Source organism: Hemicordylus capensis, chromosome 3 (assembly GCF_027244095.1).
Source record: "Hemicordylus capensis ecotype Gifberg chromosome 3, rHemCap1.1.pri, whole genome shotgun sequence".
NCBI lineage: Eukaryota > Metazoa > Chordata > Lepidosauria > Squamata > Cordylidae > Hemicordylus > Hemicordylus capensis.
Genome location: NC_069659.1, coordinates 41,286,855 through 41,314,480, shown reverse-complemented (window position 1 = coordinate 41,314,480; position 27,626 = coordinate 41,286,855). Strand labels below are relative to the sequence as shown.

The 27,626-nt window shown below is 41.6% G+C and overlaps 1 protein-coding gene across 10 annotated transcripts in view; it reads right to left on the bottom strand.

Annotated features, from left to right (window-relative positions):
• FRY (FRY microtubule binding protein) overlaps positions 1-27,626 on the bottom strand; it is a 343,900-nt gene that overhangs the window by 16,803 nt on the left and 299,471 nt on the right. For all 10 annotated transcript variants that reach the window (XM_053312387.1, XM_053312377.1, XM_053312379.1 and 7 more), the window contains 9 exons: positions 25,092-25,271; positions 22,876-23,037; positions 22,663-22,737; positions 19,270-19,440; positions 13,168-13,368; positions 12,333-12,494; positions 3,588-3,757; positions 3,192-3,381; positions 1,072-1,221 (listed from right to left, as the gene is read on the bottom strand). In XM_053312387.1, coding sequence (XP_053168362.1) covers positions 1,072-1,221; positions 3,192-3,381; positions 3,588-3,757; positions 12,333-12,494; positions 13,168-13,368; positions 19,270-19,440; positions 22,663-22,737; positions 22,876-23,037; positions 25,092-25,271 — 1,461 coding nt within the window. The remainder of the gene's footprint in view (positions 1-1,071; positions 1,222-3,191; positions 3,382-3,587; positions 3,758-12,332; positions 12,495-13,167; positions 13,369-19,269; positions 19,441-22,662; positions 22,738-22,875; positions 23,038-25,091; positions 25,272-27,626) is intronic.

Genomic DNA, 27,626 nt, shown 5'->3' with positions numbered 1-27,626 from the left:
AAAAGTCTGGTAGACTCCAACACCATCTCTGAGACCAGTTCTGTCAGCTCAGTTAGGGACTCAGTTGGGCAGCAGGGTGGATGGTACACCAACAGAATCCCTAATCTATCCCTAGTTCCCCGCCTCAGAAATACACATTTAATTTAAGTCAACTGACTCACAGGGGCCCTTGTAAGAAAGATGGTATTCTTATGGACCACAGCCACTACTCCCCCCCCCGCCTACTTCCTCTGGCCTGCTCCACAACAGAGTAACCTGGTGGGAGAAGCTGGGCCCAAACTGGGCTACTTGCCATCCCCAACCAGGGCTCAGTTATAATGCCAGGTCAGCTCCCTCATCCACGATCAAGTCATGTATGATTTCAGTCTTTATTCTGAACCAACCTGGCATTACAAAGGAGCATGGCTAGGTTCTGTGGATAGTTGGAACTGCTCCCCAAGGCCCAAGAGCTGACAGGGCAGCCAGAAGTGGAAACAGTTACTAAATTACTAATTTCCCTTTCCCGTAATGGTAGGAATGCATTTTGGATGCAGCATGAATGCTTCGAATGTCAATGTCATTGCTGTGCTAGTCCCCATGCTTCAAAGCAGGTGCTCTTGTGCAAGAGTGCAAATATTTTCAGGGTTCACTCACACTCTGAAAATGGAAACACATCACTTAACTCTCAAGGATGTGTTTCTGCCCGAACAAAGCATTTCCAGAGCACGGGCAAGTTCTGAAAGTATTTACGCATTTGCGCAAGAGTGTCCACACTTTGGAACTGCTGAGGCCAGTGCAACATTAGTGCTGACGTTAGAAGTGCCCATCCTGCATTAGTAAGGCTGTCAGACTATGTATTAGTAAAGCTGTCAACCAAAAACATTAAAAGAGCACAGGAACAATGAGGCCAGTCCTTTAAATATACAACAAATAGATCTCTTCTTATTATTGGTAGGTCTCTTGTTATACTTCAGAACTTTTACCAGAAGAGTTGACAACTCTAAAAGAAAAGACACATCAGCCTATATACATCTTTTTCACTTTTATGCATAGCTGTTTCAAAAATGTGATTTATAATGCAAATATACTCACAGTTTCAGCATCTACAAAAAGGGTGGGACATTCTGAACATGATGTCAGCATCTGTGATGAGCTCACAAACTTTGAGCCTATTCCTCGCAGATTATCACCAAGGTAACTGGCAGCATCACAAGTTAGAAAGCAGAATCTCTTCTGGATATTCTACAGAAAGAAATTACACATATCATGTTCACTGTTGAACCTAATGCACGTTTTTACTTTGTAGGCACAATGACTGTATTTGTCCTTTATACAGTAATAGTGAAAAGAAATAAATACATCCCATGGGGTGGTATGTATGTGTATGTTTACTTAAGGATATTAAAACCCATCATGGTTTGGCTATAAGCTGTTAAGTTCCTGTAAATTGTGCTGTTTACCCTGCTGGGAGAATTAGAAACCACTGCTAAAAGATGGTGCCCCCCACCCCCGCCACTTTCTTGTTAGGCTGAACCTGTACACAGCATTGCTCATTTATTTTTATCACTAGCAACAACTAACAGGAGAATTTTTCCCCCATTTTGGGCATTGTTTTGTTGCTACCCGACGTCAAGTAGTCTATCAAACAATGTAATGAGTGTTCTAATGCCAAGTTTACAGCATGGGAAATCATGAGAGGCTTCTGTGTGTTTTGTTTCCCCCTCTGGCCAGAACTGCTTGGCAAGGGCATCTCTGCTGCTTGAGAGAGTTCCAATATAGAAACTGGAAAGTACTGCACATCAAGACCTTTCCTGCTTTTCTAGCTGGTATAATGCTCAAAAGAGAGTTTTCTCTAAACAAATCTGTGATTGTACAGATTTCACCAACATGTTTATCATGGGTGATGCCTAGAATTTCTAATCTAACCCTAACCGGCTCTAAACAAATTTCTGTTGTAAATCATATTTAGGTTACCTTGAAAAAAGAGTATAGAAACTCCTGTAGAAACTGAAATAATTAATGAATTAGGGCTTCTGAGAACTGGAAATATTTGGTAACATCCTCAATAATCCCAAGAACCATTAAGTGACATTGTTCTGCTGGACATCAAATCTTTGTTATCAGGATGTGTCAGTACCAGAACACAGTTTATATTATACAATTGAATAGCTAAAAGTAAGTCACGTTTGCCCATCATTAAATTAAAATGCATGCACGCGCACGCACACACTCCTGCTTATCTTCTTCTTCTTCTTCTTCTAAAAAAAGGCATTTTAAAGGTACACTGAAGAGCACACTGTGGGTTGAAGGGGCAGGGATAATGGCAAGGTTGTAGTTCCCATTAGGGATATGCACAAACCTGTTCGGAGGCCCTTTTATGGGTCCCCGGACAGATTCGAACACAGGCCGGTTCGAAGTCTCAACAGTAAGGGGGCGGGGTGTGACTGCTTTTATGGACTAGGGAGGGTGCACTTACCACCACCACCCCCGCCATGTTTCCCCCACTGGTGCTTGGTTTCTTCAAAGTCCGTTAGGGCGGCAGTGTACCTCCCTGCCACCCTGTTGCCCCCTTTACTGGAAGCACCTGGTGTGTGCGACGTGCGTGACATGCTTGCACACACGCTGGTGGGGGAAACGTGGTGGGGGGATAAGTGCATCCTCCCCCACCCTTAAAGTTATCCCCCCCGCCGCAGTCGAACCGGCCCTGCCGGCTCCAGACACATCCCTAGTTCCCATTACTATCCTCAATGAATTGATCATATATCAGAAGCACTTATGTCCTAGGCATACATACCACAGGAAGTTACCTGGGGGGCTCTATTTTTAAAAAAGGATATGGTAGCGAGTTATAAAGTTGGGGGCTGGGTAAGAAGGGCAACCTAGGGGAGGTTTCTTAGAAAATGGGCCATCACTCGGTTACTCCAGATCAAAGACCCTGCAGCACAGTCGGATATGTCCTCCTTGGCCTCATGGGACACACTTTGCAAGGGAACTGCCCTCTCTTCTATCAAATGCTCTGCAATAATAATTCACTTTCGACTATGGATATGCTTGATGTTAGAGGATTAACTGAAAAGTTAGGGTTCAGGACATCCCCCCCGCCCACCACACAATAAAAGTTGATGGGTCTGGATTTAATGACACCTGTAACCTTTAAGATTGCAGAGATTTCACCAACATTCTGATCATAGGTGATGCTTAGAATTTCTTACCTTAAACAAGGAAGAGAACACATGAAAAGTATATACTGCACAGGAGCCATCTGAGTCACACATCAGCTGATTAATATGGCTACGCCAAGCTTCTTCTGCATCATCACATGTAGCCGGCTGAAATGCAGCCAGGATAGCCGAAAAGAAGGGTGAAGGGGGAGGTGAGACATTCCTGTCACCTTCTCCAAAACTGTAAGAAAGGAAACCATAACATTGTAGGTTCAGAACAGATAAGGCTGTGTGAATTAGTGCTCATGCTAATACAGTCTTAATAAGGTTTGATTGTGATTGGATAATCTGACTTGTCCCAACTCTTAAACTGGGTTGTGACTACATCATGTGGCTACCTTTTGTCTTTGCTTTAAGAGGTTTCCACTCAATGTCACATAGGCATACCTGGCAAGTGCATATTGTTCCAATAGTCGATTGTCTCCTTTTTCTTCAGTCTCTGTCATATCTAGGCTAAAGCTATCACTGTATTCAAAAGCTGCTGGAAGTTCATTTGTAGAGCCAGAGAGATCATCCTCTTGTACTGAGGTATCTTCCTCTTCTTGGGCACCTTCAGTCTAGATAGATTGAATTACCATATTACCCACTTTGGTTTTCCCCCCTCCAATAGAACAGATATATTCAACAATACTGATAAAGTGACATAGATATAGTGTTACTGGCACCAACCTATTGCTGTTATGTGATAAAACTGCTATTGATTTATTTATAAAGTGGTTTAATCAATCAATCAATCAATCAATTATCATATTTATATGCTGCTTGATCTGTGTATCTCTAGGCTGTGTACACAATTAAAGACAATAAATATAAAACAGAGTAAAAACAAAACAATTTCACAGAATAAAAAAGTTAAAACAATTTCATAAGATAAAAACAGACAATTTACAATTAATTTCAGTTTAAAGCCTGAGAAAACAAGTGTGTCTTGAGGCTCTTCCTAAAAGCTAACAGAGAAGGAGATGCTCTCAAGTTCAAAAGCAGCCTCACATAGAGTGCATTACAGTTGAATAGCCATACACCAATGTTTTAAGGTCATTCACCTCCAGAAATGGGCCTCAGTATATAGTTCTTTCTTTCAAGGTTAGTGTTAAAATTAAACACAGCCAAATATTTCTCCTCGAAAAGTATATGAATTGGGCCACTGCTGAACATACTGGATGCTTGATCAGAGGCCTCATCAATGGGGAAAAATCCACTAGTGCCACTTGTCGGATGTTATAAGATACATATCATTTCCTCAATGCAAATGAACTTTTGGGGCAGAAATGTATAGCTCTGAAGAGGCTCTAAGAGCAGATTCTAGCATAATGTTCTAGATCAGAGATTCTCAACATTGGGTCCCCAGATGTTATTGGACTTTATTTATTTATTACATTTATATCCCGCTCTTCCTCCAAGGAGCCCAGAGCGGTGTACTACATACTTGAGTTTCTCCTCCCATAATCACCAGCCCCAGTGGCCTTTGGTTGGGGATTATGAAGTCCAATCACATCTGGGGACTCAACGTTGAGAATCCCTGTTCTAGATCTACAAAGGTACTGAAGTTATTCCAAGGATGTACCCAAGTAAAATGTTTATTCTAAATGTGTCATTCCATGCCATATGAAAAACATACTCAAAGGAGCAGTGCAAGAAATAGTCAACCAAAATTAAATACATCAGAATAAGATTATCGATCCAAACAAAGTAAAAGCAAGTTGTAATTGCTAATATCTATTAAACAAAGTAAAAGCAAGTTGTAATTGCTAATATCTATTAAACAAACTCCATCCATTCCAGAAAAAGCTTTCTCAAAGGAACACAGGAAGCTGCCTTATACTGAGTCAGACCCTTGGTCCATTTTGTCCAGTATTATCTACACTGACTGGCAGCAGCTTTCCAAGGTTTCAGGAAGGAATCTCTCCCTGCCCTAGCTGGAGATGCCAGGGAGTAAACCTGGGATCTTCTGCAGTCTTAGAAAACTATTCAATAGCACTTGTTGAACTTATATTTTATTCAGGTAGGCCACCATTGTTTGTTTTAAGTATAAAATGTTCTTTGAATGACACTCGGTGACAGGGGTGTAGCAAGGTTGGAATGGGCCCAGAACATCATCCTAAATTATTTTTTAAAAGATTTTGTAAATTGTGGACAATGCAAGTCATTTAATGGTACTAGAGAAAGACATGCTGTTCTGGTAGCTCCAGGTCTTAACACTCACATCAATTTCAGAGGATGAATACAACTGAAGGAAGCCCGGGCGGGTGTGTGGCTGGGGGAGTCAGTCATGTGACTTGCCTGGGGGGGGGCAAGGCAGTGGTCTGCCAGACAACTGTCTCCCCTTGCCCTATTATAGTTATGCCCCTGCTCGGTGAAATCACACACAACAGATCGTGCCTGAGTAGATTACAATCTAGAATCTTCTCAGAATTCTGAAGTACAAATGTCTTCCTGCTCAATTCCTTTTTACCACCACAGAGAGTCAGAAAATATCCCCCCACCCACCACCACATTACTGTATTCAGGCAGAGTTTGAGAGCAGCTTGAACAATCAAACCAGGAGATTCTGTTCAGAACATCCCAACTGAGATCAACATTTATCTATTTATTTAGCACATTTATATGCCTCCTGTAACTAGGTCTCTAGGAAATTTACAATTGATTAAAATGTCTATAAACAGTAAAGTCAGATTTAAAGAATTCAGCTAAAAGCATTACAGAACAGGTGTGTCTTCAATGACCTTCTGAAGGCCATTTGAGATGGTGCAGCTCTAACTTCTAGAGAGAGTACATTCTACAGCCCCCTATCCTACTTTTATCCTATCTAGTTGACATCAGGGTTCATGACAAAGAAGACTCTGAGGTGAGTCTTATGATCAGTGAGACCCGCCGAAAGAAGGTTTGCAGGGAAAGCGGGCTTAGCCTGCTCTCCCTGAAGAAGATCAAGATTGCAGCCCTGGGCCACCGGATTGGCCGCTCACACGACTGCCAGCTCCATCAGGAAGCCGGCGGGGGCTGTGGGGATCGGGGGCCATGTGGCCCCCACAAGTCTCAGGATTCCCCACGTGAGTGTGCAGGGCATACTGGAGAGACCCCCGAGCCCGGGAGGCTGCTTGCAGCCTCCCAACAGGGGTATCCATGTGTGTTGCCGTGGCATGGCAATACATGATTGGAAAACCCGGGCTAGCAGAGTGCTCACTCTGCTAAACTGGACTAAAGGGAGAGGTATTTAAGCAGGTTACCTGTTTTGGGTTCCCATGGTCTGTGGAAAGCGGGCTATGCTCCCTTATCCAGCTTTCCAATGATTGTGAGAATCGCCTCATTATCTTAAATACCCTGGGCCCAGGTATTAAAGGCTTTATGAGTAATAACTAGCATTTTGCTCAGAAACAGTGTAGTTCTTTTAAAACAGAAGTAATATGGTCTCTTCAGGATACTCCAGAGACCAATCTGGCTGCTGCATGCATTTTGTACCAACTTTAGTTTCTGGACTACATATAAAGGTAGCCCAACATATAGCGCATAGCAATAGTCAAGCGTAGAGAGGATACCAACATGCACACCACTCTTTTAAGGTCTCTTTCTTCCAGAAAAGGATGCAGTTGGCATATCAGTGCTGATAAAAAGCACTTCTGACCACCACCTCAACCTGATGTTTCAGAGAGAGGTTTGGATCCAGGAGAACTCCCAAACTGCACACTTGTTCTTTCCGGGGGAGTGTAACCCATCTAGAACAGGCAGATTCATGAGCATCTATGCTCCATTCACTGTCTTGAGACCAGGAAGCTTTCATTGCATTCATTCATTCATTCTTTCATTCAAGCAAGCACCATTGATCATAATAGCGTAGTCATGTCTGGGGAACTACTGTGGCTAACTAAGGGCATTAGGGTTAGCAGGTCTACAACAAACTTTGGGTCAACAGGAACAGTCAATTAATGGCCTCTTACTAGCTTAATTGCTATTGAAATACGCTCTTTCAGTGAAATCCCCTCATCCAAAAATGGTGTTAGAGTAGCATGCCTGATGATGAAGTACAAGTAAACTCTACAGGGATAGGTGGGAGAATAGAAGTTTCTTAAGGACTCCTCTGAAATTGCATGTGGCTTTGAAGTTTTGCAACCTGATATCTCCGTGGGATGTCTTTCTGAGCATTTGTGGCCAGTGTTTATAGATAGGTTCCTCCAGTTGACTATGTTTGGCTCTTCATTCCTTGCTATAGTCTGAAACTGCTGTGGTTATGTTCCCACTTCTTGTTGGGTCAGAGTGAAATTATTTGCTTCATTAGGATCATTCTACTGGAACCCCTTGTCTCTGAGGCTTTATTAAAAAAAAAAAAAAGCTTTTGCTGCTCAGTTCTATTGCTCACCATAATTAAAGAGCACAGGCTCTTTAGCTTCCTCTAACATAGTTTAGCTGGGCTTCTGATGTCAAGGAATGACTCCAAAATGTCTATGCTTGAGATATCTCCAAAAGAATTGAAGACAGTTGTGTTGAACTGTGGGTAGATGTAACTACAAAGTTTATTTTTCACATGAGAGCTATTATGATCCTTCTTTGTAGACCTTTGACATTTCTGATGTAATTCAATAGCATGTAATTCAATGTTGATTTAAATTTCTCTCACAGTGACTATGAGAAAGACTGAAATCACAACATAGTAATGACAGGTTGTTTACCTTTAACTTTGGTTCTTCTAGTGGTCATCTGTGCTCTTACACCTATGGATTTTGTGCCTGCGCAGAGACCTAATCTTGAACATTCCAAGCTTCTTACAATTTTGGCGGGAGCTTCGCCCCCTCTCTTCTATATGGCTGTGCCAACTTCTACCTCCTCAGTCTCTGAGTCCGCCTCACCAACTAATCAGTGAGGGGAGGAAGGGAGGGTGTATAAGAGCACAGATGATCACTAGAAGAACCAAAGTTACAGGTAAGCAACCTGTCATTCTTCATCGTGGTCTTCTGTGCCTACAATCTATGGGCACATCGCAAGCTCAAGCTTACCTGGAGGTGGAATTAAGTGAAGAGCGATTGTGGGGTGGCTGTCACGAAAGCCGATTGTTTGGGCACCTGGACATCCAGGCTGTAGTGTTGAACGAAGAACAAAGGAGAAGACCATGTCGCTGCCTGATAAATGGTTTCCAGAGGCATGGAACGATCAAACTCAATTGAAGTGGCCACTGACCTTTTCCTTCATAGGCAATGGGAGAGGCTGATGCACAGCTGGTAAGAAAGTTTAATAGTGTTCACAATCCAGCGGGAAAGGGTTGGAGCCAAATCTTGGCGACCTTTCTGTGGGTTGGCAAAAGACTCAAATAATGAGGTAGATGCTTGCCATGGGGCATTGTGATGTACATAGAAAGCCAGTGCCTTTCGGACATCTAATAAGTGGAGCCTGCGTTCTGCTGAGTCTGCGGGAGCAGGGACGAAGGTCGGAAATACCAACAGCTGAGAGCAGCGGAAAGAGGAATCCACTTTCGGCAGGAAAGTGACATCTGGGCGTAGAACAACCTTGTTCTTGTGGAAGATCAGGTAAGGGAGATCCACCCCGAGGGCTCTCAGTTCACTAGCCCAGCGGGCTGGCATAATTACTATGAGAAAGGCAACTTTCCAAGACAGGAGTCTGAGGTCGATTGTAGCAAAGGGTTCAAAGGGTGGACTCATGAAGCAGGAGAGAACAATGGAGAGATCCCACACCAGCACCATGATAGGGTCATCTGGAAATTCGTGTTGCAAACCTTTAAGGAATCACTTGACCATGGGGTTTTTAAACCATGATAGGCAGGTATTTGGCATGTAAGCTATGATGGCAGCTAGATGTACTTTAAGAGACAGGCGTTTGAGCCCCGATTCTTTGAGATGCAGTAGATAGGAGCAGATTATTTCAGACAACAGAGGGGCATCCAAGAGGTTCTTGGAGGAAAGAAAGGTCTGGAATTGCCTCCACTTTAGCGAATAAGAGGACCACGTGAAGGTCCTCTTATTCGCTTTCTTGAAGCTTCTAGGGCTTTCTTGCAGCTTCTAGGATCTGTTAGAGCTTAACGGGAAAGAAGGTCATATCCTCCACATGGTGAGTCGGAGACTGCGAGGGTCAGGGTGAAGAATCCACCTCTCCAACTTTGTAAGGAGGCAGGAGGCTGAGAGGAAGAACCATGTGGGAGCCAGCAGAGAGGGAGCAGAGGATCGGGGGAAGAGGTAAGCGAAGAGGCCAGTCCATGATATGGCAAATGCGTCACCTACCAAGGCAGACCCCCGGCCGGCTCTGGAGCAGAAGAGAGGGAACTGAGCATTTTCTGTGGAGGTGAAGAGGTCTATCAAGGATTTCCCCCATTCGCGGAAGATGGGAAGTAACAAACAGCCGTACAACTTCCATTCGTGGGTGTTGGTCCATAACCTGCTCAAGGCGTTGGCTTGCACATTGTTGGCACCCTGGATGCAGACCATGTGGGGGGTGATGTGATGAGTAATGCACCACTTCCAGAGGATCATGGGTAACTGCAATAGAGCTGTGGGCCCTGTACCACCCTACCTGTTTATATACACTTTGGCAGTAGTGTTGTCTGTTTGGACTGTCACCACTGAGTTGTAGTGGACAGGGAGGAAGCCTTTGAGAGCCTTGAAGACTGTGAGTATTTCGAAGTAGTTTATGTGGCGACAAGCCTCGATTGGGGTGCATAGACCGCTGAGGTGGAGATCCACTCCCCAGTCTTGTTTGGAGGTTTCTGTTGTGAGAACAGGGTAGGTGCTGTAGGGTGGAAGGGTGCCCCTATGGAGAGATGGCTGGGATCTGTCCACCACCGAAGAGAGTGATCCAGGGAGTGCAGGGAGGCTGGAGGGATAGTTCCACCTGGTGGTTGAAATTCTGAAGGAACCATGACTGGAGGATGTGTTAATGGAGACAAGCATAAAGGAGAACATGAGTGGTTGAGGGCATGTGAGAGCCCCTGGTGGCGCAGTGGTAAAACTGCTGCCCTGTAACCAGAAGGTTACAAGTTCGATCCTGACCAGGGGCTCAAGGTTGACTCAGCCTTCCATCCTTCCGAGGTCGGTAAAATGAGTACCCAGAATGTTGGGGGCAATATGCTAAATCATTGTAAACCGCTTAGAGAGCTCTGGCTATAGAGCGGTATATAAATGTAAGTGCTATTGCTATTGCTATTGCTATGTGGCCTAGGAGGCATTTCATGGTCCTCGGTGTACGAGTGATTGAATCCTGCAATGAGGAAGGAACACTTTGGCATGGTGCAAGTGGAAAATGAGTCCCAGAAATATGATGGTGGTGGTCGGGGTGAGATGACACTTTTTGTAACTGATGGCAAAGCCAAGGTGGTCAACGAGCTGGGTTGTAGCATGGACTGAGTCAGCTACTTCTGAGGGTGAGTCTGCTACAATGAGCCTGTCGTCTAGCAAAAGGGAGAGGCGAGCACTTGACTCCTGGAGAAAGGCCACCAGCGGTGCCATGCATTTTGTGAAAACGTGGCTGGTTGAGGCGAGACCGATGGGGGGAGATTTGAACTGAAACATATTGACGCCTATTTTGAACCAAAGAAACTTTTGATGTTGGTGTCTGATTGTGAGGTGGTAGTAAGCGTCTTTTAGGTCAAGAGATGCAAACCACATCCCTCTGTGGAGAAGGGTGAGGATTGTTGGGATCATCACCATCCTGAAGCATTTGTAGGAAAATAAACTAAAAGGAATAAACAGAAGACTTAACTAAGGGTGGGGTTTTTTTTAGAAACTTGGAGTGCTCTGAAGATGTGTCAACCTGTTCCCAGATGAAAAAAGCCCAAGGAGAGAGAGGTTGGAGCAGCTGTATAGAGGAGAGGGGGTGGGGCTCCCGCCGAAATTGTAAGAAGTTGGAACTTTCCGAATTACGTTTCTGCGCAGGTGCAAAGCCCATAGGTGTAAGGCACAGAAGACTGCAATAAAGAACCATAAATATAATCTGCAAGAGGGATCATTGATTGGAACTGTTGCAAATAAACCAGGCTCCTTCCCATGTGCACAAGTGTTTCCACACTTGCACCAAAGTGTTCTTGCCTTTCCCCCCTCAATCACAGCACACTGGGTTGTGTTGCAAATCATTTCAAAATTTCCTCTGCATTTTCCAGGCATGGCTGGAAATATGGCTGGTCAGCTGACAAGGGGGGATGCATTCAGAAGGGAATCCAAGAAGTTCCACTGTGTGTATAGTGCTCATCACATGGTCTTTGGATCATAAATCATCATCATCATCATCATCATCATCATCATCCAGTCTTGCTAACTAACCTTAAAGGCAACACAGTACCTCAGAAGTCCTGCCATCCATCCATCATAAGTCCTCCCTTTTTATATTCTCTTAAATAAAAATAAATATCAAACTTGGCTGTACAGAGGGAAGCCTGATTATACCAGAACGATGACGTTCTCTTAGACAGTTTCTACTGTTATTATTGCTATATAAAGTTTCTTGTTCTGTTAATATTTTAATCCCCAGTGCCACCCATTTTCTTTGAAGAGTTTTTGTTCAGCTCTCTGTGCCAACATGAAGGGTTTTGACACTATACCCTGGCACAGCTCTCAGCATGTCCCATATGAAGTAATTCCAGGTGCAAGGTTTCAGAAAAAGTTTTGACTGTTCGTAGTTTGATTCATAAAGCTCCGTTAATATTTTAGAAATGGAATATTTCTAAACAGTAACATTAGAAATGAATAAATTGTATTATTATTAAACTTTTACCAACCTTCGATAACTGTGTCCAAAACAGGCTTCAGTTCAGGCAGCTATATGAAACAGCTTTTTAAAAAAAATAATTAACTGAAGTATATTACTGTAAACAGCATTTTATATTCTGCTAATAGATGAAATGGGCAAGAAATGAGTGTAATGCAGGCAGCTGCACAACAGAGCTCCCACATTTAGGGGAAAAATGGAATGCATGCTTACACCCACAGGGCAATTTTTGTAGTGACCTATTAAAGTTGGTAGTTGTGTGTGATACTGGTATTTCCAAAGCACAGTTCCTTGAAAAATGCATATATTTATCATGGCACTCATTATGGCTGGATATGCAGTATTAAAGCATAAAATTTTGATTTTTAAAACCTTGCAATAAAACAGGAAAAACCCCCTCTGTTTTCTAAATACTCTTAAAGAACATGTATTCACCTTTGAACTCTCAGACACCTGAAGATTATTCATTTCAGGCAAAGAAGCATTAAAACTAGACATTCTTGAACTGAAAGGAGGTGGAGGTGCTGATGCTGCTTCACATGGTGTGGAAAGGGAGTCAATGTGGTTTGTGTCCTCAGAAGGGGAAAGCGTCATGATCTGTTAAAAGAAGAACAATCTTAGGTCCTCATGTGAATCCTCATTGAAATAAAAAGGAGCTACACAATAGTGGTCTTGCATATTTCACATTCTTTTTAACAGACTGACTGTGTGTAGGAGAACTTGGCATCGATCGTGCCTTATGTATAAAGTCAGTATCTTATGACCAACCTCTAAATTATATTACTGGAAACAATGTAATATTTTCCACTGGTGATTAATGAAAAGTTTAACCTTATACTTTTATTATTTGTTTCATAAACCTTTTGTGTAGGTCTTAAGCAGAAAACCCACAGAAAACCCCTAATAGTTCAGGTTATGCTTTTCTTCCCTTGTTATGTTTTACTAAAAACAGAAGCTTTGTTTCCGAAAGGTGATATCAAATGTGAAAAGAGTCCAGATGGGCCACTTAATCAAATAACCCAACATATTGACTAAATTGACTAAAGCACCCTTATCAGATCTGACATTGCCTGAACAGATAATTTTGCACTGATACCTCTTCTATGCATGCAAACTAAGACAAAACAAAAGCAAGCAGTTAAGAAATACTTACTTACACAAGGTCCATCACTTCTGATTTCATTTGAAATCAGTTTGAATACAGGACACAGGAAGCTAAATTGCTTTTCATGTAACATAGCTATCAGCAGCCTATAATTTAACTACTTACTAGGTCTGATTGCTCCAGGATTTGGCTTGTCGTTAGGTCCTCCTCTTCCGATGACTCATCAGAGTCTTCATGGTTTATTTTGTTTAGGCTGGGTGTACTTCCTGAAAGCTGGCTTTCTTCCAGAAGCTGCATATCACACTTGTCCAGACTATCAAGAGAACGCCTGCGTACTCCCCAGTTGAAATTGTCCATGCTTTCACCCTGCAATCACAGCATTTGTTTGTTTTCTCTGCCATTATACAGCTATTTTTCCTCTGAACATTTTATTTAGCAACAGCTCAAAAGTTGGGCAGGATTAAAAGCCATTTATAGCTGCATAACTTATTGTATTCATGTATAAATGCCACTACCTAAATATTAAGCTATAGCAGTTTCTAAAGGAGAGCTGAAATGTTGTGATCAATGAACACATTAACCCCACTCCACAAACCCATACTATGACTCTAGTTTTTGATCTTCAAATGGTGTACCGAAGTAAATTCCGCTTACTTCTATATGGGCTCAGACCCAAAGTGCATGTGATGTAAATTGCACCACTGACTTCAATAAGCTTCACTTTTATTTGGTAAACAGTGGCCAGATTGTCCCCTCCCCCACAGATAGCATCACAGAAGATAGGAGAGGGGTCTAATCCCCATCATGGTCCCAATCTGGACCACGGCAGGGGGGTAAAGTGTAAACTTCCTATCCCCCCACCCACCATCATGGTCCAGATCCATAAGCGTGCTGCTCTATTTACCAAATAAAAATGAAGCAGAGTAGGGTCAGCAGGGCATTTAATGTCACATGTAGCAGTGTGTACCTTTACACTGGTAAAAAGTAAAGTATGCTGTTGAGTTGGCATTGACTCCTGGCACCCACAGAGCCTTGTGGTTGTTTTTGGTAAAATACAGGAGGGGTTTACCATTGCCTCCTCCCGTGCAGTATGAGATGATGCCTTTCAGCATCTTCCTATATTGCTGCTGCCCACACACTTTAAAGGGCCCTTCACCCCCATTTACAAGTAAAATGAGTTGCCCACAAGACAGCATTTCCGGTGCATGTCTGTCTCAAATGATTGGGAATTGTTTAAACAGCTGCAAAAACCTTTTCTCCTAATTCTTTGCTGAATGCATTCTGTGTTTGTAACAAGAGGACAACAGCAAACCACAAGTCAAATGTTTTAGATTTTCTGTACCACATACGAAACATGACACTGAAAAGTAGAGTTAAGGTACATCTAATGAGCTTTCAGCTTAGCATGCAGAACATAAGAGTACATATCAGCAGAGCCTTTATTTTTAATTCTGCTTTTACGTTATAGATTAGAAGTTATTTTTCTCAGGTATAAAATCATTCTGAAAATGGGCCAACTCTATTTTTGAAATTAATTTTTATAACAAATCATGCTTTATTTAAACACTTTATATCTAGTTTAGGACTTAGTAATTAATATTCAGATAAACATGCTTGGTTTTATAAATAAAGCATGAGTGTTCACAGGGCTGCCTTTACAGATAAAAATAAATGACATCGAAAATCACTTCATTTAGAACTGAAACAAATGCACAAAACCAAGTTTTAACGTTGTAACAGATTAGAAACCACCCTTCCCCCAATGTAGTAATAAATTCTTGAGATTTCCGCTATGGTTTCGACTTCTGGCACAAATTCCAACTCCTCAGACAGCTTTTGAGAGGAGAAGCCTGGGTTATACCATACAAAACTGACCATCCACACAATCACATGTGCATGAGTCTGCTCACTTGAGCAGCAGTGCAACAAATTCACACAATATTATCACTCTTCTTTGTTGAACTTGCGACTTTCCAGTTCACAGAAACAAAGCCGAAGTCCAGCGTCAGAAGACAACTTGAGTATATAGATTATGCAAACAAGTCAACATTTTTTTGTGGGAACTGACTTGTTGTGACCCTATCAGAAAGCACATTTTTCACAGGATTTGAAGTTGCTTTATCAGATTTTGATTTGACAATTTGAATCTTCCAATTTCCCACTTTTAAATGTTTCAGTTTGTATTTTGGCACTAATTACAACAGGCAGGATCTCTTAAGCAATACAATTGCAACTGAAGAGTGTGAAATGCAAAATTGTAATGAAAGCTGCAGAGGACTTCTCGGGTTCATGGATCTCTCAGTGTATGAGATCCATGGATCCCACTTCAGATGTCACAGTAGAAGTAACATCTGAACCAGCTCTTGTTATCTTTATTGAGAACCCAAACATTTCTAAAGCATAGCATAAGGTGGTACTCCTTCATACTGACACACACATACACACACACACTGAAGAAGACAGAATATATCACAGAATACAAACAATAGATTACATCTACTAGCACATGTGAGTTCAAATAGCATCTTACCTGAAGTTCCTGAATAGCAGAATAACAAATAGGAAACAAATAAAGAAAAGTATTTGTAAACATATTTTGTTTAAACATACTCTTATAGACATTTTCCCTACAGTCTAACTTAATGCTACCAAATTTTCTAATGTATTCCTACCTTTAATTTTATTAAAACTTAAAATACCATTATGTTGGCTTTCATAGCCTAATTAAAATACTAAATTACACATCTAGTGACCCCATGGACAATCTAAGCAACAATTAATCTCTTTGCATTATATTAAGAAGCTGGAAAATGATCTGGAAAATGTTGTTTTAGCGTAAACTTCCTGACTGTTCAATTCATGTACATGAACAGAAAATTAAGAACTACAAAGTCGCAGTATAGGCCTAAATTAAATCACTGACACTTACTTTCTATCAAGCCAGAAGTTGCTCCTATATTTTTATTTATTTAAAAAGTTATTTGTTAAAGCTTTTCAGGACAAAGATGTTAGATTCAATAACAGGAAACACATTGCAGCCCGGCCTAATAATGCTGCTACTATTGTTAAAAAATGAGTGTGTTTTTCTATTATATCCCCTCACTTTGGAAGGCATTATATTTTGAAAACAATAATCCCAGTTTGGGCTTAGCCTATTCTCAGATGTTAAGTTTTTAACATGAGCCCTGATTTTCTTAGACTTTCAAACAAACAACTTCTCATCTGAAATCAGTGGGGGTATGGTCACATGAGAGGACTGTGCAACTTCAGAAACTGCAAAGTTGATTCTGCCCGGAGTTCTAACTTTCAGAGAGAAAGAAAAACACTATCAGCTTGCATGCCTCCCCACCACTACTAATGTTCTAATGCCTGATTAATTAATTACAGTTTGTCATACACTAGTGGGTAGACAGTATTGGCCCTTATCTGAATAATGAATACAAATTTCATTATTCCACTCCCAGAGAAGTGGAAACAAATTAATAAGCCTTTTATTTCAATTGTCTACAACTCATTCTGTTCATATTTCTCAACTTTAAGGAGGTTGGTTGCCCAGTGCTATTTCATGCTCTCACCCCCTTTTGATTTTTTTGTAAACTGCTGTGCATACTCTTGTCTGAGTATTGCTGCGGCCCACAGAGCTAGTTGTGAGAATGCAGATTTCTTGGGCAATCCTGGTCAAACTGCTGTGGTTAAACCATATTTAACCAAGATAGGCAGGGAGAGGCAACCTTGGATGTCCACTTGTTGTTGAAGTACAACTTCCATCATCCCCAGCCACAATACATTGTGGCTAGGGATGATGGGAGCTGTAGTTCATCAACAACTGGAGAATCAAAGTTCCCTACCCTTGAACACAGATAATCACATTTAACCAGGATAGATAACCAAAGCCCCAGTTAACTCTTTACCACAATCACTGTAATTGTGAGAATGCAGCTTGAATGATGCAACTTAATTGACAAATTCTAACCCTTGCAAGATGTAGTAACGTATACTACCTGACATAATATATTGTTCTAGCTGCTGGCTGGCCATTTCTTTTGTTAGGCAGATTACTGGTTAACACCTCAGGATGCTTTGTTTTTTCAAAGGGGGCTAATGCCTGAGAGATATCTGGAGCTTCTTCTTGAATTTTAGCCATCAGATCTTGAAGGAGATAGCCCCCCTTCCCATGTAAAGGAAAGAACTGATGTAAGGGGTGCGTGTATGTGCATGTAGAAAACTGTGTGGTGTGGGACAGAGATGGAGAAAAAAGCAGAAGCAGAGAGAGAGAGAGAGAGAGAGCGCGAGTGTCTGTTGTGTGTCAGAAGCACCTTGTTTATTTATTCATTTTTCAAATTTCAAATTTAATTTTTAAAAATGGGCTACTAGCCTAGATAGTTGTATATTTCCATCAGGTTCAGAGGGCCTCCCCACACCCTGCCACTTGAGGCCCTCCCAGATGGACCTGGTTGGCCACTTCATGAAGCAGGATGCTGGACTCAATGGGCCTTTGGGCTGATCCAGCAGGGCTTTTCTCATGTTCGTAGATTGCCTTTCTATTGCAGTACTCATAGTGGTAACCCCTGCTAACTGGGCACCTTTTTAATGTGACGATTTTCTTTTCTTAGGAGGGGGAGAGCAACTGGCTCTATCCACCCCCAGCACAGTACCTCCAGTGACTGTTGCTGGTGTCTATCTTGTGTTTCTTTTTAGATTGTGAGCCCTTTGGGGACAAGGATCTATCTCTCTATCTGTCTGTCTGTCTATGTAAACCGCGGTTGAAAAGCGGTATGTAAATATCTGTGGTGGTGTTGGTGTTCAGCAGGGCCTCTCTTTGAAGATCCAGCTAGATGTGCTACCTGGTCAGGAATGTGCATTTTGTTTGCCTCCACTTACACTATGCTTGTATACTTGTAAATAACGCAAACATTACAAAGACACTAGAAGTCTCAAGCACTCTGTACTCCAAAGAAAACCAAAAGCCAGGTACCTACACACATTAAGAAATGCTAAAAACATGTTTTCATAACTTTCAATAGATATTATAAATCAGTTTGCACATTAAAAGTGTTTATAAATGATGACTAGCAATACTATTCACAATAAAACATCTTGTGATACACTGAAGATTAACAATTTTATGCTTTTGTGAACTAGAGCCCATTCTTGTCAGATGCATGACAAATTACTTGTAATGTGTTCTGCTCCACCAAGCATTCATTCTTTACAATGCTGGCATCCCAAACACATTGCATGGCAAGAAGTCCTTTTGATTTCAGTGGAATTTTACTTTCAAGTTAGCATGCTTATCAGTGCCACCTAAGCAAAATATTAAGTGCTGAACTGAACTTCTGTCTCTACTGTGACACAATGTATGTTTATTGACCTGTATTTTAAATACCTGAAAACATCTGAAATCATTGTTGTTGGAGCACCACTGAGGATGCTCCAGCACCTAAAGCTGACCATTTCCCACTTCAAAATAATTATGCCCAGAGAAAACAAATAGTTTAAAAAACAAGAAATGAAACCAAGACATTCCATGTTCTGGACATATATGATGTAAGCTAGATAATATGCCCTTGCAGCAACTTGAGTTGAAGACGAGCTGACAGGCTTTTACCTGCCAAGACCTGAATCCAGGCCCTCAGGCTTCTCTTTTTCTCCTAGAAGAGCTGATGAAATTGATAACACACAGAGCAGAGCAGAGCAGAACAGAACAAAAAGGGCATCAAGACCTTGAAGTGCTGGTGATTTATGCTACACAAACATCATACACATGCACACGTACACACACACACACACAGGGTCTAAATATGGGTTTTGGAAGGCCTCATAAAATTATTTGTCGTTTAACATGCGTTTGTGAAATTCAAAGCTTGTATATTCTTTTATGGTTGGGCTCTTCAGAAGAAATAAATCTTGTTATAGTCCATTTTAATGTATGGAAAACTTAGCATTTTTAGCTCATTAGAACATTCAGCTTTAGTCTTCCAGTAATGATTCTGCTGTAGGCATTAAAGTGAGTCTTGGGTAACAAAACAGCAAATGGGAGGGGGGGAGTATATTTAGAGTAAGGAAGGGTGTGGTAACCTGCCAGCGTTACACTCCTGCACTAACACTGTGTAAACATCCCGAAAAAGTTTATTCAAAATCAAGTTTACAGTTGCTCAGTTAAGGCTTTGCTAAAATATAAAGAGAACATTATTTGCTGCCGGGAAGTGTTAAATGTGGTTTAATCTGAGGAAAGAGCAAAGTTATTTCAAAGAGAATGTACTGTACCTCCCCGTCCTCCAGCTCCACATCTAGGAAATCGAAATCCCTAAAGACTCTGAACTGCTGCTCGCTGTTTGAATCATCCATGTTCTCTTGCTCGCGTGCTCCGTCCTCTGAAGCCACCAGGCTTGTTTGGTGCTCAATCAGGTCCAAATCTCCACATGAAGAAAAAATTACCTAACAATCAAAATAATTTTATTTTTAAAACTGTTTCCCCTGTGGTTCTTTCTGTTACTGAAGTCTAATGGGCTATTCAGAAGGCTGTATTTTCAGTACACACCTAATTCCTTCAGTGGGTATTTTTAGAAGGCTTCTTTTTATTATTTATGTTGGACAGGTGCCTTCAGATTAAACTTGTACAAAGACGCAACTTTGAGCTGCAGGAACACGTCCAAGCTACCTCCTACTGGAGGTAATGGATGCTGCCTCAGTGTTCACATGCATTTATAAGGTAGACAAGGGGATACATCTATGCTTCCACTCCAAAAATGTAATTAGTGAAAACATCCAGATAAATTAGGATGCATTGTGTTTTAACGCTTTCATTAAAAAAAAATATATGTTTGAATTATTATATTCAGGCTGTAACCCTATGCACCCTTATTTGGGAGCAAATCGCTCTGAATACAATGCAACATATTGCTGAATAAACATGCTTGCCCTGTAACAATGAGGTCATCAGCTATGCTCTTGTATAACTCCCATTTGTATCAGTGGGGGCTTTTAGAAGAACGTTTACTGGTGGATTGTGCCCAGAGTGTCTTTGGAATTTTTAATTTTTTTTTAGGCAGTCTGCTGCAGTAGTTTTTCCAAGTCTGCCTTACACATAAGTAATTCCAGAATGAACTGTATATATTTTAGTAGAGTATCTATTATTATGCACTTTGGCCTAAACAAAGGTGAAAGCAAGGTAATTGCCAACAAAACTAAACAGATCTTTCAGCTGTAACCATGTTGCGGAAGGTGCAGAGGGAGCAAAACACAATTAAATGTTTCCATATTATTTTAAATGTGTTGATACAAGATATTTGCCTTTGTTCATCAACAGGCATCCTCTAATCTAGATGAGATCTACTGAGGTTCTCCAGCTTTCTTACTGACCATTTTGTCTTGGATGCTCCTTTTCCACAGTCTTAATAATCATTATTGCCTTAAAGCTCTCTTTGTTGCCCGCAGTACTGACTTCTTATCTCAGTTACTATCTTCCTTTTTAATACTGCTCATTTGCACTTTCATAATAAAACATAAAAATTGGGAATATGGCTGCTGGACTGTGGCCATCAGTTGGCTACTGATGACTACAGCTACCAGCGGCAAGTACCAGGGAACAGCAATAGCCCCAGAGAGGGACCAGCTGAGAAGGTGGGTTGGCTTGCCAGGCATATTTTTAAGAACAATATTAAGATGCGTCACTTGGTGATGGATATAGTGTCACACGTTTCCTTAATGACTGTAACTGAACAGGAAAGCTAGTGTAGTGCAAGAATCCTTAACAACTCTAAATAGTGAGCTCCCCAAATCAGGAAAACATCTGTTCTGAGCCTCACAAAAAGTTGCAAAGTACAAATAAAAACATCTGTCCTGCAAATGCACCAGAGGGATTCAAGCTGAAGATGGTGCCGTTGGTTGTACATGTTGGCACTGATAGGGTGGGGTCAAACTGGAAGATAACAGGAAAGTGCTTGCACTTTCCTATCAACTGCATGTGTCTATCTCTGGAAGGCTTGTTACACACCTTGCAAACTATGAAAAGGAACTTTGAGAACTAGGCTGCAGTCCCCCCTTAGTCAGGGACTCATTATGGAACCCTACTCAATGTATTTGCTCCTCTATTTGTCATATTTTGTATCCACACCTCTCCCTGGTTTCTCAGGTTGAGGTGGTGGCCAAGGGTGCTTTCTATCAGCTTCGGCTGATACGCCAGCTGTGCCCGGTTCTCGAGATCAAGGACCTCAAAACAGTGGTACATTTGTTGGTAATCTCCAGACTTGACATCTGTAATGCGCTCTACGTGGGGCTGCCTTTGTACGTAGTCCGGAAACTTCAGTTGGTTCAGAATGCAGCAGCCAGGTTGGTCTCTGGGTCATCTCGGAGAGACCACATTACTCCTCTGTTGATGGAGCTACACTGGCTGCCAATAGGTTTCCAGGCAAAATACAAAGTGCTAGTTATAACTTATAAAGCCCTGAATGGCTTAGGCCCTGGGTATTTAAGAGAGCGCCTTCTTCGTTATGAGCCCCACGGCCTATTGAGGTCACTTGAGGAGGTCTGTCTCCAGTTGCTGCCAACTCGTTTGGTGGCTACACAGAGACAGGCCTTCTAGGTTAATGCCCAGAGATTGTGGAATGCGCTCCCTACTAAGATACGATCCTCCCCATCTCTGGCAATTTAAAAAAAAACTTCTGAATACACATCTCCTCAACCAAGCTTTCTCAGCTTTTTAAAACTTGTTTTTTAAATTGTTCTGGTTATATAATTGTTGTTTTATGATGCTTTAATGGTTAATTATTGTTTTATGCTGTTTTATAATTTTTGTTTTAATTGTTAATTGATTTTAATGGTGTTGTTTTAATGTAAACCGCTCTGAGCCTTTTGGAAGGGCAGTATAAAAATTAATTTAAAAATTTTTTTTGTCCATGTATACCCTGAACAGCCATAACAGCCATGAAGTGTTTTTTTTAATTGTTAAATTTGTATACTACCTTTCATTAAAACAATCCCAAGGTGGTTCACACAGAAAAATTGAAACAAGAATATAAAAATTACACAATTAAAATATTAAACTAGAATATAAAAACATAGATCTGAGTATAAAGATCTAAAATACAAGCACAATATAACCATGCAAAATAAAAGCAGCAGCAGCAGCAGCAGAGACAATCATATAAAAGCCTGGGTAAAAAGCCAAGATTTCACATGCTTTCTGGAAACTGTGATGGAGACTGAGGAGCGAATAGCCACTGGGAGAGCATTCCAGAGTCTGTGGGCAGCAACAGAGAAGGCCCTGTGCCGCATGCACAACAGTTGAGCCTCCCTCATTGTCGGCACTCAGAGCAGAGCCCCCTCAGATGACCTTGTCATCTTAAGTTCTTAAACTGTTAGGTGTTCAGTTACTATAACAGTCAGAGACAGACAACCACACCACTTAAAAAAACAGAGTTCAATAATCTGGACGGAGTTAACTCAAGAGCCACATCTTGGTACTCCTCTTCAGAGTGAAGGTTTGCCGGAAGGGGCAGATAGCAATATTATTCTCCTTCCATTACTTGCATTTTAGCTAAGAAATATTAAGAATAGCTAATTGTGGCAGATCAAGCCAGACAAATGGAAGATTAAATTTAGAACTGGCCATTTAAATTAATTATGCAAAAGCACTACAAGAAGAAACATGAGACTTACTGAAGGGTTTTTGCTCAGGCCAACTTCTTGACCACAAAGAGTAAGGACATGTACCAACTTTTCTTTTGTCCTTTTCTTTAAAAAGAGAGAGAGAGAGATTTTTAAGCAATGTCATACATATAAAGAAATATTCCATAGTTGCATGTTTTTGTCTCTTTGAAAAAAAACAACAATAAGGCTCCATCTATTCCAGCACTTGGGCAGGAAGTTTACCTGAGAATACTGAGGCCTCTTCCAGCTAACAGGAACAAGGACATTGGAGTTAGACCCAGAAGATGTTGAAGAGGTGCTACGAGTGACAGGCATTATTCTGGGTTTCCCATCCCGTCCTGAAGAACTCTGTAACTCATCATATCGTCTCCCAATAACTGGAGTCTTAAAAAGAAAAGAACCACAATAAAAGAGCTTTATAGGAACCCTGTCAGAAATCATGTCAGGTTCTGCCAAGGCTTAGACTCCATATACTGCTGCCCCTTGTGGCAAGTTACTGCCCTGCAGCAGCCCTGGATATTTAAAGCCCTAGCCTGGCCCTGCCCAGTGAGACCAGTCACTGGCTCTCTTCCTAAACAGAAAGTGCTTAAGAACTTCCTGTTTGAAACTAGCCTCACCTCAGTATCAAGGCCTTCTCCTTTTAGACTACTTGCCTTGAACTCTTACTTGTGTCTGATTCCTAGTTTCCTGCTGTCCTTGGCTCCCTGACCAACTATTGGTTTGACCTTTGGCTTGTCTATTTAGCTCTCCCGATCCTGGCCCCCAAGCCTTGCATCCTCCCGGTTAGCTGCCCATGACCAAGCCATGAAAAATCCTTACAACAACCCTTAACGCAAGTTGTTATTATTATCCCTCAATTGACTCTGAGTGGCTTGCCTAAGATTATCTAGGGACCTTGGTGTCAGTCTGTAGCTGACATGAGATTTGACAACTCAGACAATCTTCACTACTGTACTACACCAGAGAGGTATAACTTTAAAAATGTAACATGATTCTATTTTACAGTTGTTTACTTGCAAAGCTAGAGCTGCTAGTAAGTTCAATGCCCACAACAAATTAATCAGGAAACATGAGACATTATTGGAAATGATTATTTCTTTTGAAGGCAATCCTTTATTTAGTTTTTTTAAAAAAAGTTTAGTTTATTGCTACAGTCATAGATAAGCACAAATCCTTTATTTCTACATGTCTCAGAGATCTGCCCAGAACATCTGAAAAAGACATTGTGCACACCAAAATTTCAGCAATAGTGTCTAAGTTAATATCCAAATGGGGACATGCCATCAATGCACTCCCTGCTGAGGAGTTCACCATGACATTGAAGAGAAGAGAGAAGCCCTTCCATGTCGGGAGTGTGCATGTGTACTGGAACACCTATAGCACTTTGGATTGTGATTAACTCCTACTAGCTGATCAGATTTTTGTGCAAAACAGCTAACCTGTTATTGCCTATGGAAAGGGAAAGACGCCTATATACCCTCTCAAAATGGACAAGGGGAAAATGTGTGAATTCATCCATTTCTGGACAACGGGCACGAGTGCTCATCAATGGCTCCTCATCATACTGGAGGGAGGATTCCAGTGGGGTGCTTTAGGGCTCCATCCTAGGCCCAGTTTTATCAATGACTTAGATGAAGAGGTGGTGAGAATCTTCATCAAATTTGCAGATGGCACAAAATTGGGAGGGACAGCCAGTGCCTCAAAAGACCAGAATGAATTTCAAAATGACTTTGACAGAATGGAAAACTGGACTGAAATTTACAAAATAAAAATAAAAATAAATCAAGAGAGGCAGATGTGAAGTTCTGCACTTAGACCAAAAAAAAAAAAAAATCAAATGAACAGGTATAGGACTGGGGATTCCTGGCTAGGCAATAGTGCATGAGAAAAGGATCTCAGTATTGCAGTCAAGCACAAGCTGAATGTGAGTTAGCAATGTGATGCAACTGTCAAAAGAGGCGAATGAGATAATAGGGTCTGTTGGGAGGCAGGTTCATTATCTTTTCTGACTCAGAGGGTGGGAATAGATGTGTCTTGGCTTCTGGAGATCCGGCAATATGCGATGCTTTGGGGCATTCCCCCAGGAGATGGGAGATCTAGGCACCTGATTCTGTGTGTGGCGGGACTAGAAGCATCCCGAGGTCGCACACAAGCAGGGAGCCGGGGTTAAGGGAGCACTTGCTCCCTTAATCTCGGCTAACAACCAGGCTACAAAGCTGGGCTAGGCGGCTCTGCCCTGCTGGGATTGGGCCTGATCCTGGCGGTTCTCATGTGTAGCCTAACCTAGGCAGGGCCTCCTTAACGTGGGTTAGGCAGTGCATGAGAACAGCCTCAAAGTATTTTAAGATGTTATACCGGTCTATACATTTTTCCATTTGCTTCAGCTTTCACAGGGACATGCACTGGTAATACATGTTTATTGTGGTAAAATGCAGTACCTCCGTAATATCAAAATGGAACTCTAATGTTTTCCCAGGCAGTTCTTTGGAAGCATTGTTCCACACACGATGTATTTCCATTTTTGAAAGATCACTGTGCTGATAGGAGGGTAAAACCAGGCTTGCGGAGCGTGAAACTACTAACTTCAGTATATTTAGAGCTTCTCGCCAGTGAATGCTCTAGAAACAAATGTTCATTAAACATGTACCAATGTAAGTGGAAATAAAATCTATAAATTCGATTAAAAAGAACACCTACAAACAAAATGGCTCACTATTAACTAATTACAACGTAACATATTTTGGGCCCCAATAATACTGTTAGTTTGGAATGAGATGTGTGTTTGACAAAAGTATCTATAAATGCATATAAATCATGCTGAGAGTTAAACTGGAATAGTATTACGGTATATTATCAACCGTTCAGAGTATGAATTATTCTCCACTTGAATAAGGAGAAGTGAAACAGAATAACATTTCCTTTTTGTTATGGTGCTTTTTCACACCCTGACACACCCTCCTTTTGTAAAGTAGTTTCTTAATTTCACAGTTCCAGACAAAACTATGGAAAATTTGGGCAATATCTGGAGTCCAATATCCCCTCCTAAAATAACAGTTCATCACAATTATAATTCCACCGATGAACAGCTAATATGCTCAAAATATTAATACTTATTTAATATTCTGCATTAATATTAATACATACATCAATATGTAATATGTTCTATATTAATACATTCTTCTCTATATCCTATTCATTCATTCATTCATTCATTCATTCATTCATTCAATTTCTATACTGCTTTTACACTGTAATGCCCCAAACAGTACAATTTATAAAACTCATTGGTTTAAAATACAAAAAGTATTATTAAAGCAGACAACAAACTAGAAAACGGGGACAGCAGAGGATGGTAGCCATGGCTGCTCCTTCCACAGTTCTTTGTAGAAACAGCTGTCTTGAGAAAAGTTAGAACCTTGACGGAGAAGGCTTGATGGAGGTGCTCTCATCATGTGGCAGCTATGGCTGGTCCATATTGTGGCATATGGGCTAACAATATCTCTCTAAACATTAGGGATTGCTTTGAATAACATGGTGAGCCCTTTCTCATGATCAGTGAGAAAGGGCAAGAGGGCTTGCCTTAAAAAGCTTACTCCCCGCAGATGATCAAGGGCTCCTTCTTGTGCGGGCAGATCACCCGCCCAGCAACGTGGATGGTCGAGGTGCTTGGACGTGTCGCCCCACCACCAGGAACTCCCTTCCCTCCCCAAAGCCAACCAGGAGCCCTTCAAGTCTGCTAGCCCCGGCTGCTTAAGCCAGGGCTGGCAGACGATAAATAAAACAGGGTTAGGAGAACGCTTGCTCTCCTAACCTCGTTTAGGAGGGTGGCTCCAGAGGTGGGTTTGCCACTGAGGTGCCACCCAATTTAGCCTGCATGTGTGAATAGCTTCAGTGGGTTGATTCACATCTAACACCAAGCCATGTTTTGGGCACTGTATTGTATGACTAAGCTTCAGCTTCATGCCTCCCTGATCCCTCATCCCTTTGTGCACTCTGCTTAATTGTTTTGTAGTTTGCAAAACACAAACATATAAAGTTGCCTTATACTGAGTCAGACTCTTGGTCCCTTTAGCTCAGTTCTGTCTACCCTGACTGGCAGCAGCTCTCCAAGGTTTCAGACAGGGATCTTTGCCTGTCTGGCCATACCAGGGGTTCAACCTGGGACCTTCTGCATGCAATGCATGTGCTTTATCACTGCTATGGTCCCTTCTATCACATCTAAACAGGCAATCCAGCAAACTAGGATTGCATTCTGGTTTACAGGGGATGCACAAACCACAGTTTTCCAGGGGTTTATTGCAAACCACAAAACAACAATTAAGGGGAGTGCACAAAGGGAGAAAGGATAGGAAGGGGAGAGCATGAGGCTTGTTCCCATAGTAAAAAGCACGATTTATTTGGTGCTCTGCATGAGTTGACCCAATCTTTGGAGAATACTCAAAAATCATCAGGGTCTGAAGTGTAGCAATCAAGAAATGGCTTTAGCATCTTCTCCCGTAGCTAGCATTTTTGGCCTGCCCCCTTTTTCTTTCATCTCTGCCAGTGATTTCTTGAAGAATTCTGAGCTATTTGAAAATACAAGTCTTGGAATCAGATATATAATGTAAAATAAGTAACTGTAAGCAAATATTCTATAATTGATTCTAACTAGAAAAACAGGTTGCTCACTTGTAATTTATGATCTGGTAGAGATCTGTCAACATCCATAAGAATGGGGTTCTGCACTTGTGCAGGACCTTCACAGCAGAATGTCACAGCTCGTCATGGCGACTGAGCCCCGCCTCCATACTTGAGTGTGCTGTTTAAAGGCGGGCCGGCATAATGTTCCTCAGTTCTTGGACGACCGTTGTGGAGGACCATCATTTGGAGTCAGGTGAGTTCATCATAGAAGGAGAATAGCACAAACACTCTGAACGCACACAGAGGAACGCTAATGCAGAGGGGTGGTTCAGGAGAATCTTATGGATGTCGAT